General features: G+C 39.8%; 1 protein-coding gene across 5 annotated transcripts in view; it reads right to left on the reverse strand.

Annotated features, from left to right (window-relative positions):
• pla2g7 (phospholipase A2, group VII (platelet-activating factor acetylhydrolase, plasma)) overlaps positions 1–13,066 on the reverse strand; it is a 52,848-nt gene that overhangs the window by 2,715 nt on the left and 37,067 nt on the right. For all 5 annotated transcript variants that reach the window (XM_061885846.1, XM_061885842.1, XM_061885843.1 and 2 more), the window contains 2 exons: positions 6,877–7,047; positions 6,660–6,808 (listed from right to left, as the gene is read on the reverse strand). In XM_061885846.1, the coding sequence (XP_061741830.1) occupies positions 6,660–6,808; positions 6,877–7,047 (320 nt within the window). The remainder of the gene's footprint in view (positions 1–6,659; positions 6,809–6,876; positions 7,048–13,066) is intronic.

Here is a 13,066-nt window from a genome sequence, read left to right on the forward strand (position 1 = left end):
TATATATATATGTTTTGAAAATAGTTTTTTTACACAAAAATATTCTGTAAATGTTTATTTACATACCTTAACTGTTTCCAAACGCTGTCTGTAACAAGGCAGTAAAACGGAGAGTTAAAAAAATAAACAGAAATCGTCAGGGATTGACTAGGTGCGAAACTAGCTCTCCAATCCGCTAAACAGACTCTATAAAAGGAGTGGTCCACTCCCGGCTAGCTCTCCAATCAGCTAAACAGACTCAACTCTAAAGTGAGGTTTTGGTGAATTTACTGAGGAATTTGAAACAATACAAAAAGAATGCCATTGTAAGTTAATAACACTAACAGACACTCGTAAACGTGTTAGTGTATTAGCTCATGCTAACGACGCTATCTTGATTACATTACGAAAGCACGTACAAATATGGATAAAAACACTCCTACAGACATCACGCATGGGACGCTTTAGTAAGCAATAATTGTTTAGTTATATTGTAAAACTTAAAAACGTTGCTTGGAGTGATGAATGAAGAATCCATATGAACAGAAACGCTACGGACGGTTTTACATCTTGTTTAAAGCAAAAACAGGAAGTACATTTTCAACCGGCAGCACCTGCAGTGAGCGGACTCATCCAAAAGATGGCGCCACAGCACAAACAGTAACACACCTATTCAGTTTTTCTGTTTGCATATACAAAGACTATTTGTTCATTACTATTGGCAAAGAAAAACACACCTATTCAGTTTTTCTGTTGGCATATACAAAGACTATTTGTTCATTACTATTGGCAAAGAAAAAAAAAAGAGAATAAGTCAATGTGTTTTATAAGCCGCAGGGTACAAAGCGTAGGAAAAAAGTAGTGGCTTATAGTTTGGAAAATACGGTATAGAGCAGGAAGGAAGTGGCAGTCTTCCAACTCGAATTATGCTGTGTCGACCAACATCTCAGTCGATTTACCAATCTCCCTGCTTGTCATGTTTTTGTGTGTCTTTAAAATAGCCTGGCTGTCGAAATGATGGCCAATCAACAACCTTGGCTGTCCCGATACAGCTCTTTCACTTCCAATACGATACCAATGTTGGAGCCTCGAGTATTGGCCGACAGTGATATTAACCCGATATGACAACAGCACAAATCATAGCACATACTTGTATTATTCAGTAGTAGGGCTGGGCGATATATAGAGTTTTTAAGATATAGCAATATATTTTTAAACAAGATATGAATTATGAAAATATGGTAATATAGATATAATACATTTCTTGTTAAAATGACCAAACACCGCTTATTTGTTAAATTCTGGGGCTACAAAACCCCTCCCCTTTCTCTTTCCAAGACTGCTTGCACGTATAAGAACATCCATGATTGGTTGGTTGTTTTACTATGATGAGTCACGATTGGTTAAGAGTAGGGAAAAACATTAGGGACAGTCCAATTAGAGGCAAGATAGGGCGGCTCATGGAAACAGGAAGAGAAATCACAACAGACGTCCCAAATGATAACGAGAGAGTCGGAGATGAGAAGAGGGAATTTTCAAGCGGGCGATTTATATACTTAGGTATAGAACCTTTATTCAACCAGATAAGAAACCCATTGAGATCAAGATTTCTGGCCAAGCGGTCAACAGCACATGTCACAGAGCAGTTTCAAAAAAGTAATACATTAAGACATACAATTTAAAATACATAAAAGAGAACTGTAAAACAATAAAGATTTACACCTTTTAAAAACACAGGCACTGAGCAAAAGTCTCTTGCTGTCTGTCCCTCAGGACAGAACGGAAGGCTCCAAATGGAATTAGTTCAGTGAGTTTCAGTTTCGTCTGGAATGCATTCCATGCCATAGGGGCAGCAATGCCAAAAGCTCTTTTGCCAAATTCAGTCCGTACATGGGGAACAGTTAAAACATACAAATTGTTAGAACGTAACGCATAACAGCTGTTTTTTCTTTGTAACATAGTACACAAGTATGGAGTTATTAAACCTAAAAGAGCTTTATAAATGATGGTCAGCCAATGTGTGTATCTGCGCGCACTCAATGAAGAGAAGTCTGACTTCATATACAGTTGACAATGGTGGGTGAGACTACGACAGCCAGTAACAAATCTTAGTGCTGAGTGAAAAACAGTGTCCAAGGACTGGAGGCATTTAGTTGAGGCACTAAAATAAAGCACGTCTCCATAATCAATTACGGGCAAAATAGTCGCTGTCACCAATTTCTTTCTGACTTTAAGAGAGAAGCAGTTTTTATTTCTAAAAAGGAAACCAAGCTTTACCCTAAGCTTAGAGACCAAGGTGTTAATATGGGCTTTAAATGAAAGCTCCTGATCAAGAGTAAAACCCAAGTACTTGTAATTTAAGACCTGCTCTATAGGGTTTCCATTTGATGTTACAATATTTGGATTTTTTTCCAGTAGCACCCTTGAATGAGAGAAAACCATTACCTTGCTTTTATCTGTATTTAAAACCAATTTAAGATCAAATAAGCGAGCCTGGATGACATCAAAAGCAGCTTGTAAAAACTCAAAAGCCTGAGTGATGGAGGTTGAACAGCAATAGATAATGGTGTCGTCTGCATAAAAATGGTACATTGCATTTGTACTTAAAAAACTAGTGGAAGATGGCAGAAGGATTCTCTTTTTTAGATTTTTCTTTTGGCAATGTAGACGATGTCCAGGGAATCCACAACATGTCTACTGGGCCACATTTGGACAAATGTATGCGTCTGGATAAAACATTCATTTGAGTTGTTTACCACGTACGCCTAAATCAAAACTGTTCTCCAGTTGCCATATTTCGCAGGAGAAATGCTGCCAAAAATGTATGCCGAAGTGAGGAAGATGATAGCCGCACATTAAGTCAAGTCAGTTGGCGCTGACCAGAACCGTACGTGTGTGTGACAGTCCATTACATCGTCCACTGGGAATTAAAAAGTGGCTGCCTGCAAATTATTTTTTTTATCAGCGTTTGATACATTTTGTATTATTTGCACAGCTAAGGTTATTTATTTTATGTATAAATAATATTTTTCTATTTTATTTCCATCCATCCATCCATCCATTTTCTACCGCTTATTCCCTTTTGGGGTCGCGGGGGGCGCTGGCGCCTATCTCAGCTACAATCGGGCGGAAGGCGGGGTACACCCTGGACAAGTCGCCACCTCGTCGCAGGGCCAACACAGATAGACAGACAACATTCACACTCACTTTCACACACTAGGGCCAATTTAGTGTTGCCAATCAACCTATCCCCAGGTGCATGTCTTTGGAAGTGGGAGGAAGCCGGAGTACCCGGAGGGAACCCACGCATTCACGGGGAGAACATGCAAACTCCACACAGAAAGATTCCAAGCCTGGATTTGAACCCAGGACTGCAGGACCTTCGTATTGTGAGGCAGACGCACTAACCCCTCAGCCAGATTGTATTTATGTTATGTAACTATGAGCTACTTAAACAGTTTCTTTTTTGTGCTGTAAATACCCATCTTGATTAAGTGGGTTAATAAAAGTGCCACTGACTGTTTACAGTACAGTTGTCAGTCACTTCAATTTCCGTGAATCTCGCTTAAAAATGAATATATTTATATGTATACTTTCAACCGGAAAATATATCAAGATACAGTGGGGCAAAAAAGTATTTAGTCAGCCACCGATTGTGCAAGTTCTCCCACTTAAAATGATGACAGAGGTCTGTAATTTTCATCATAGGTACACTTCAACTGTGAGAGACAATGTTAAAAAACAAAACAAAACAGGAATTCACATCGTAGGAATTTTAAAGAATTTAAGTTGAGTTTATACCAAAATGGATACATGGATGATACAGCAGAAGATTGGGAGAATGTCATGTGGTCAGATGAAACCAAAATAGAACTTTTTGGTATAAACTCAACTCGTCGTGTTTGGAGGAAGAAGAATCCGTAGTTGCATCCCAAGAACACCATACCTACTGTGAAGCGTGGGGGTGGAAACATCATGCTTTGGGGCTGTTTTTCTGCTAAGGGGACAGGACGATTGATCCGTGTTAATGAAAGAATGAATGGGGCCATGTATCATGACATTTTGAGCCAAAACCTCCTTCCATCAGTGAGAGCGTTGAATGGTTGACTAAATACTTATTTACCACCATAATTTACAAATAAATTATTTAAAATTCCCACAATGAATTCCTGGATTTTTTCCCCACATCCTGCCTCTCACAGTTGAAGTGTACCTATGATGAAAATTACAGACCTCTGTCATCCTTTTAAGTGGGAGAAACTGCACAATCGGTGGCTGACTAAATACTTTTTTGCCCCACTGTATTTCAATCAATCAATGTTTACTTATATAGCCTTAAATCACTAGTGTCTCAAAGGGCTGTATATATCGAATATCGAGTTTAAGTACAAATATATCGAGATACACCTACTTTTTTGTCCATATCGCCTAGCCCTATTCAGTAGTGTGTAATTTTATTAAGTGAAATGAGTGAGAGAACAAAACCACTAACCTATTCATTATTAACCATGTGGAATAGACTAAAGCTGTCTTTAAGTTGATGTGGAGTGTATTTTTTTTCTTTGGTGACACCTAGTGGTCACAATAATTCATGAAGTTAAGCTCATGAGGCAGTAAGTTGTATACATGCAACATGTTTGTTACTGGATACTTTCCAAAACATCTAGGAGAATTTGTATGTGTAAGTAATATGTAACTATAATTATTTGATACTTTGTTTATATTGACAAATGTGCCGTTTTATTCAATGATTATTTCCTAGTACTTCTGTGCTAATGTGTGCTTAGCTGTTGTGTAGCTGCTTGCTCCTACTGGCCTATAGCCTACCATGTTTAGCTTTTGTAAATGGCTTGTTTAAAATAGAAGCAATATTGTTCTATGATTATTACACATGTCGAGCTTGCGTGCTATTGTGTGCTTAGCTGATGTGTAGCTGCTAGCTCCCAGTGTACTCTAGCGTAGCATGTTTACCTTTTGTAAATGATTTGTTTAAAATAGAATTTCAATGATTATTTCAATTATTTCAATGATTATTCAATGATTATTTCCTAGTACTTCTGTGCTAATGTGTGCTTAGCTGTTGTGTAGCTGCTAGCTCTTGGTGGCCTATAGCCTACCATGTTTACCTTTTGTAAATGGCTTGTTTAAAATAGAAGCAATATTGTGCAATAATTATTACTCGTGTCGAGCGTGTGTGCTATTGTGTTCTTACCTGATGTGTAGCTGCTAGCTCCCAGTAGCCTTGAGCTTAGCATGTTTACTTTTTCTAAATGATTAGTTTAAAATACAAGCAATAGTGGTCAATGATTAATACTTATTTCTAGGTTGCGTGCTATTGTGGGCTTAGCTGATGTGTAGCTGCTAGCTGCCAGTGTACTCTAGCGTAGCATGTTTACCTTTTCGTAAATGATTTGTTTAAAATATAAGCGATATTGTTCAATAATTATTTCTTATTTCCAACTTTGTTGGCTATTGTGTGCTTAGCTGATGTGTAGCTGCTAGCTCCCAGTAGCTTATAGCCGAGCATGTTTACCCTTTGTAAATTATTTGTTTAAAATACAAGCAATATTGTTCAATAACTGTTACTCATGTCTAGCTTGCGTGCTATTGTGTGCTTTGCTGATGTGTAGCTGCAAGATCCCGGTAGCCTATAGCCTAGAACAGGGGCGCTCACACTTTTTCTGCAGGCGAGCTACTTTTCAATTGACCAAGTCGAGGAGATCTACCTCATTCCCCCAAAAGGGAATAAGCGGTAGAAAAAATGGATGGATGGATGGATTTATTTATTTATGAAAGAGACATTTTTGTTAACAAGTTAATGGTGTTTAATGATAATACAAGCATGTTTAACACACATAGATTCCTTTCTTTCATGAAGACAAGAATATAAGTTGGTGTATTTGATTCTGATGACTTGCATTGATTGGAATTAGACAGTGGTACTGATAACGTCCGCATTATCAAATGGAGGGAAAAAAAAGTCCTCCTTTCTGTCCAATACCACATGAAAGTGGTTGTATTTGGCATCTCATTTGTCCAACTTGCATACTCGTTTTTAAACACTTTGTTATGAGAGTAGCATATGTGTGTGTGGCCCTTTAATGTCTGGCAGCAGGTGAGTGACGTCAGTGACTGTGCGGGTGGGCAAACAAGTGAGAAAGCGGTCGCTGAGGGCGGGGGAGAAATACATTGGCATCAAACTCCGTAGCTTGCTAGCTTGTGCACGCTAGCTTTCTGAGACTCTAATTTTGTTAGCACAGGCAGGATGAAACAGGTCTTTTATGGTGAAGACAGGAACTGTGCAGTCGGTCTTTAGAGTTTTGACAGTAGGTACGGAGTCTCTAGAAATAAACTGTGTTTCCCTGTTAGTGATTTTTTTCTTAAATATGAGCTCGCAGCAGCCAGCGTCATCTCACAAGATCCTCGGGTGCCGAGAATGTCAAACAACTGACGAAAGTGAAGTCTTGGTATGATTGATGATTGCTCATTTTTATGTATATTTTTAATGCCTGGCTTGAGATCGACTGACACACCCTCCGAGATCGACCAGTCGATCGCAATCGACGTGATGCCCACCCCTGGCCTAGAACGTTTACCTTCTGTAAACGACTCGACTAAAATTGTCGTGAAGTGCGGAGTTCAGAAAAGAGGAGATCCACCGGATGGCAAACACGACTTACCAAGGTATCTTTGCAAGAAGGCTAGTGTTGCTTCGTTGGAGAGGTTGATGGCAATTTTTGGGTCGAGGTCGCCCCTCAGCCTCATCAGCTTGCCGATGCACTCTCTCGTCACAAAGGTGAAGTCAGGGAAGGATTGGTGCACGGTGCCTCTGAAAATCAAAGACAGTGGTCGGAACCAGCGAACTGTTCCCGCCAGTCGGCGTCGGCGCGCTGTTACCTGATAGTGATCATCTTCCTGCGCGCGTCGGCCGCGAGCAACGTTTCAATGCGTTTGACATTCTCAGCCCACTGGAAACCCCACGAGTTGATGAAAAAGATGGGCTGCTTAATTCCTGGGAAGGTGTCGTCCTTTAACGGCAACATCCAGGCATCCAGCGCCACGCCACACCTGACGGCCAGGCAGAGTAGGCAAGTTATTGTTCTGGTACAATTGCATAGGTGTGTCTTTGTCAGGGCCCATACGGATACAGATCATTACGCGTCAACGAGGCTGATAACTGATATTTGGAGGCGATATTGATTTGCAATGAAAGTTATTTAAAACATTAATATTGTACGTCTGGGCATGGCTTTAAGTTGTTTTTCAACATGATCTTTTTAGGACCATCATTGATTGATTGATTGAAACTTTTATTAGTAGATTATCCAAATACGTTTTTCAACTTAAGTCGGGGTCCACGTTAATCAGTTCGTGGTACAAATATATACTATCAGCATAATACAGACAAGTTAATCATTAGCGTATATACCTTGAATTATTTACATTATTTAAAATCCGGGGGGTGGGTTGTGGAGGGGGTTGGGACGGGGGTGGTTGGGTTTGGTTGATATCAGCATACTTCAGTCATCAGTCGTATTGTCAAAGCCAACAGCAGTGGTTGATGTGTAATATCCACCCGTTAGCATTGAGGTATTGTGTGGCAGAATGATTGCTGTGGATCGACTACTACCAATCAGAAATAGTCTGAGTCCCCCGCATAAGCATTCCATTCAGTTATAAACAACTGGCTTTCTGGTCACCTTCTGAGAGCAGAATGTTTCTAACTTGTGTTATTTGTTGGAGGCTAAATTGCAGTCTTTTAAAAATGGTTGAAAGGACAGTGTTGTATGCGGGAGATAAGTGGTGTCGCAGACCACCACCTCTGTTCAATGATGGTTTTTCAACCTTGACATAGATGGCGTCCCTCACTCCTCTTTCTTACCATCTATCCTGCCTGTCTAGAATCTGTAAATTTTTCTTAAAGGATTGTGCTTTCTCCCTGAGGTACAGGTAGACAGCAAAGTCTTGGTCTGAAGAGTTGGCCTGTCTATGCTGCCCCATGCGTGGGCTTAGTGGTTGTTTTGTTTCCCCAATATATGAATAGGTGTTATCATCATTACACTGGATAGCATACAACAGATTGTTTTTGTGGGTGTGGGGTATCCGGTCTTTAGGATGCGCCAGTCTCTGTCTCAGGGTGTTGTCTGCTTTTAAGTGTCCTGAGATGTTGTGTTGGTTAGAAATTCTTTTGAGTTTCTCAGATTGATCTGATGCATATGGATTGACGATATTTTTGCATCTGTCACCGTGTTCCTCCTCAGCCTCTCTGTTCTTGTTATTTCTGGAACTCGATGCACTTTTCACAAACAACCAGCTATTAACCGCAGGCTTTGAGGGCTTCCCTCAAATTCCTATGCTCTTTCTCTTTGGCCTGTGAGCTGGTAGGAACATTATCAGATATGTGTTGTAGGGTTCTGATAACGCCCGGATTGTGTGAATCAAAAAGTATGTATTGATCGGCGTGTGTGGGTTTTCAGTAAACCCCGACGTGGAGGCTCTGTAAGTTTAATATGAGCACGAACTGATGAAGTCTACTCGGATGAGCGGCGGAACGTTTTCCAAGACAAACCAAACAGTCCAGTTGCGACCGATTGAATGACCTGAATGAATGACAACATTCATGGACATTTGGAAGTCTTTTGTGTCATAAATCAGATATATATGATAATAGCTTCAATATAGAGGCAACTTTTTCCAATCTACTGCTACTTTAAGGGACGGGCTGCATTAAAATGAGGTAGCAGTCCACAATAAAATAATATTGCAGACCACAGAAAATGATAATACCAATGAGCGACGTGGTGTAAAAAAATATTTTTCAAATCAATCACAATTCCTATGCGTAACAATTCTTAGATTGATTAAAAAAATGTTTCTCTAAAATGTGTCCTTTCCAGTCGATTTATGAATAAATGTTTGGGTATAATTGTATTGAACAAAACCAATTTGATTGGAGCTGTTTATTTCATGGAGGAATGTAGTTAATCATAGAACTGACGCCCAATGTTACTCATTTTTAATCGAGAATTGGTTCTGAATAGGGCTTCACGGTGGGAGAGGGGTTAGTGCGTCTGCCTCACAATACGAAGGTCCTGAGTAGTCAGGGTTCAATCCCGGGCTCGGGATCTTTCTGTGTGGAGTTTGCATGTCCTCCTTGGGCGGTATAGCTCGGTTGGTAGAGCGGCCGTGCCAGCAACTTGAGAGTTGCAGGTTCGATTCCTGCTTCCGCCATCCTAGTCACTGCCGTTGTGTCCTTGGGCAAGACACTTTACGCACCTGCTCCCAGTGCCACCCACACTGGTGTAAATGTAAAAATTATATATTGGGTTTCACTATGTAAACCGATTTGAGTCACTAGAGAAAAAGCGCTATATAAATATAATTCACTTCACTCGTGAATGCATGGGTTCCCTCCAGGTACTCCGGCTTCCTCCCACTTCCAAAGACATGCACCACTTCCAAAGACATGCACCATTTAGTGTTGATTGGCAACACTAAATGGTCCCTAGTGTGTGAATGTGAGTGTGAATGTTGTCTGTCTATCTGTGTTGGCCCTGCGATGAGGTAGCGACTTGTCTAGGATATACCCCGCCTTCCGCCCGATTGTAGCTGAGATAGGCACCAGCGCCCCCCGCGACCCCAAAGGGAATAAGTGGTAGAAATGGATGGATGGGTTCTGAATAGAACCCCAAAAGGGAATAAGCGGTAGAAATGGATGGATGGGTTCTGAATAGAACCCCAAAAGGGAATAAGCGGTAGTAAATGGATGGATGGGTTCTGAATAGAATCATTACCCCAAAGAATTGAATCGAATCGTGTAGTGCCAAAAGATTCACAGCCCTAGCAGGCCATGACGTGGCAGGCCACACAAAACGACGTGGGGTGTAAGGGAAAAAAATTGATTTTCGAATGAATCGCGATTTTTATGAGTAACAATTCTTAATTGATATATATAAAAAAAAAAACAATTTTAAAGCAGATGCTTTCATTTACACAGGATGGCGATAACAATGACTTAAATCTGGATATGAATGTTAGATTAAATTGAAGAGGGAAGGTTGGTTGAAGCGTAAATGTGATCGTTTTGGTGTGGTTCTTACCCTTTTTCGGGCTGTTTGAGTACAGCAGACACGCGGATCGATGTACTGTAGCTTTATTTTAAACAACACCTACGTAAACAACTTGGCCATGTTCTAAACTCTGCCGTAGTGTATATTCCCAGTCCTTCAACAATTGCTGTTTCTTGCATCCATCCATCCATCCATTTTCTACCGCTTATTCCCTTTTTGGGGTCGCGGGGGGCGCTGGCGCCTATCTCAGCTACAATCGGGCGGAAGGCGGGGTACACCCTGGACAAGTCGCCACCTCATAAATCCAAAGTAAAATATGAGGGTAACATGATCATGACCAGTTGGTTCAAGCGATATTTACAAGGAGCTTTAGCTAACAGACCGAACAACAACACATTGACATCGCTACAATACGAAGTGTAAACAAACACTGAATATTAAGAGTATGTGAACCACTCCTACCTCGTTTACTTCTCTGGTGACCTCCTTAAAGTTTTGTAATCCATCAGAACTATCAAGCAGTGAAAATGCATCAAACATGTCCAAGTGTGGGATGATTTACCCATCATGGTTGCTAATGGATTCAAATAGGAGTCATTTTTAATTGTGTGTGGCAATTAGACATTTTTTTAGGATGTCCACACAGTTCAGTGGGCAAGTTGTTTTGTACCACATGTATTAACTTTTTTTTTTTAATTCATTAATCAAACCAGGGGTGGGAACAGCTGTCTAAATGGTACCGACATGACGATGTATTGCACAATTTCTCACGGTCAATGCAGTACTGTTTTATGCCATTAGATGGCAACACAGACAGTTGTCTCCTTACTCTGAGATGGGGACCTGCAGCAGGCCGGAATCTAAAAGCTGGTGGGCCATAGTTTGGGGAACCCTGGTCCATATCATGATATATATCGCAGCCTACTGTGATAATGACATATGTAACAATATACTATGTGGTATATAACTGATGATGGAAACAAGTTTATACAGCAAGTAACATCAAAAGCTATGAAGTTGTCTGTTACGCATTTACAATCAGTTTATGGTGGGGTGAGAAAATCTCTTCTTGTAATGCTCAAATAAAAACTAGTCCTTATTAGCAATTTGTTTAAAAAAAAAAGTCACAAAAACAGGTAAATATGTATTCCTAAATACCAGAATCTAAATAAGCCGAGCAAATTTAAATATTATCCACATTATTCACGTCCAATTTGTGTTTAAGGCTTCCAAGCAATAATCGCCTTCTTTCTTCATAGACAATGGGTGTCCAAACTACGGCCCATGGGCCAAATGCAGCCCACTGACATAATCAATTTGGCCCGCAAGACGTCATGGCTTTAATGAAGATTATTACCCATTGGGAGATTGCATTCATTTTTATAGTCAGACAAACTTAATGCTGCTACTATGTCGCTATACTAGATGTGAGTCATTAATTTGTATGACCCAATGTAAACAACCTTCCCTAGTCATGGTGCAAAAAATAAAATAAAATCCAACCATCACAAAATGTCAAAAAACATGGTCACACATAATACAACCTGCTCACTGAACTTTGTGGACATTAAAATCCAAATTACACCCGTTTAAATCCATTACAATGCATGATGGGGGAAAAATGCAAAACATTCTCCACACTTACCCATGTTTGGCGCATTTTAGCTGCTTGATATTTCTGATTGATTACAAAACTTTGAGGTTGTCACGCAAGTAAACATGGTTGGAGTCAAATTTTCACATACTCCTAATATCCATTTATATTAAATATGTATCCATTATTTTAATATAAAATGTATAGGTTATGTTTGTTGTTAAAATATTCAGACAGCCGCAAAAAACACTGCAAAAGTAAACTATTTAGCTTTAGCAGAGATGCTAACAGTCCCTTTTACAGACAACGTATTGTTGTGGCTAACGTTCTGCTTGTTGTTACATGAAAACACTTTATATGAAGCACTCTGCACCTTGTATGGCGAATCTAAAAAAAAAAAACCTTATTTCTTTCGACTAGTTTACAGTAGAGAAGCTTCTAGTGTTGTTAGTTCATTTATTCACTTTTTTTTTTCCAAAGTGAAAGAGCAGTGATCCGTATACTTACAATTAATTCTGGCCCTCTGATTTTCCTTTATGTCTTTGTGTGAACTGGTCTTAAATCTGTTAAAGTTAAAGGACCAATGATTGTCACACACACACACACACACACCAGGTGTGGTGAAATTTGTCCTCTGCATTTGACCTATTCCCTTGCTCTCCCCCTAGGAGGTGAGGGGAGCAGTGAGCAGCAGCGGTGCCGTGCCCGGGAATCATTTTTGGTGATTTAACCCCCAATTCCAAACCTTGATGCTGAGTGCCAAGCAGGGAGGTAAAGGGTCCCATTTCTATAGTCTTTGGTATGACTCGGCTCGGGTTTGAACTCACAACCTACCGATCTCAGGGCGGACACTAACCACTAGGCAGGGGGCCCACTTTCCCACTACTGAGGGGCCAGGGGCCCACTCAAGTTTTATCACACACAAAGAAGTATGTTGTGCTAATATAAATAAACTAAATCAATAAATAGACCAAATGAACCAATGATTTTATGACAACACATAATAATAATGAAAGTATACACTTTTAAATGCAATTTAACTTGAGTTTCTCGTATATTTAAACATTTTAATTGAATGAACACAATTTTGCACATGAATAAAAATAACCACAATCAATAAAATAGGTTCCGTCACAATAAACAAAATGGCTAAAATGATCACGGTTATCATTATTATTGAATTGAAATGTTTTTTTCAAACCTGCACAGTACAACTAAACACAGTTTTTGTTTTGTTTTTTACATGTTGGCAAAGATATTTATGCAAGGCTTGAAAAGGGGTTGGATGAAGCAGCTGCTTATAATAGCCCAAACCCTCTCACTCATTCCACATTTAACATAAACAATATAATACAAGAACAATACTCTATAAACAAAACAAGAAAAACTCCAGTACACTAACAATACCATGAGACAAGACAAA

This window comes from Nerophis ophidion, linkage group LG24 (assembly GCF_033978795.1).
Source record: "Nerophis ophidion isolate RoL-2023_Sa linkage group LG24, RoL_Noph_v1.0, whole genome shotgun sequence".
In the NCBI taxonomy this organism is placed as follows: Eukaryota; Metazoa; Chordata; class Actinopteri; order Syngnathiformes; family Syngnathidae; genus Nerophis; species Nerophis ophidion.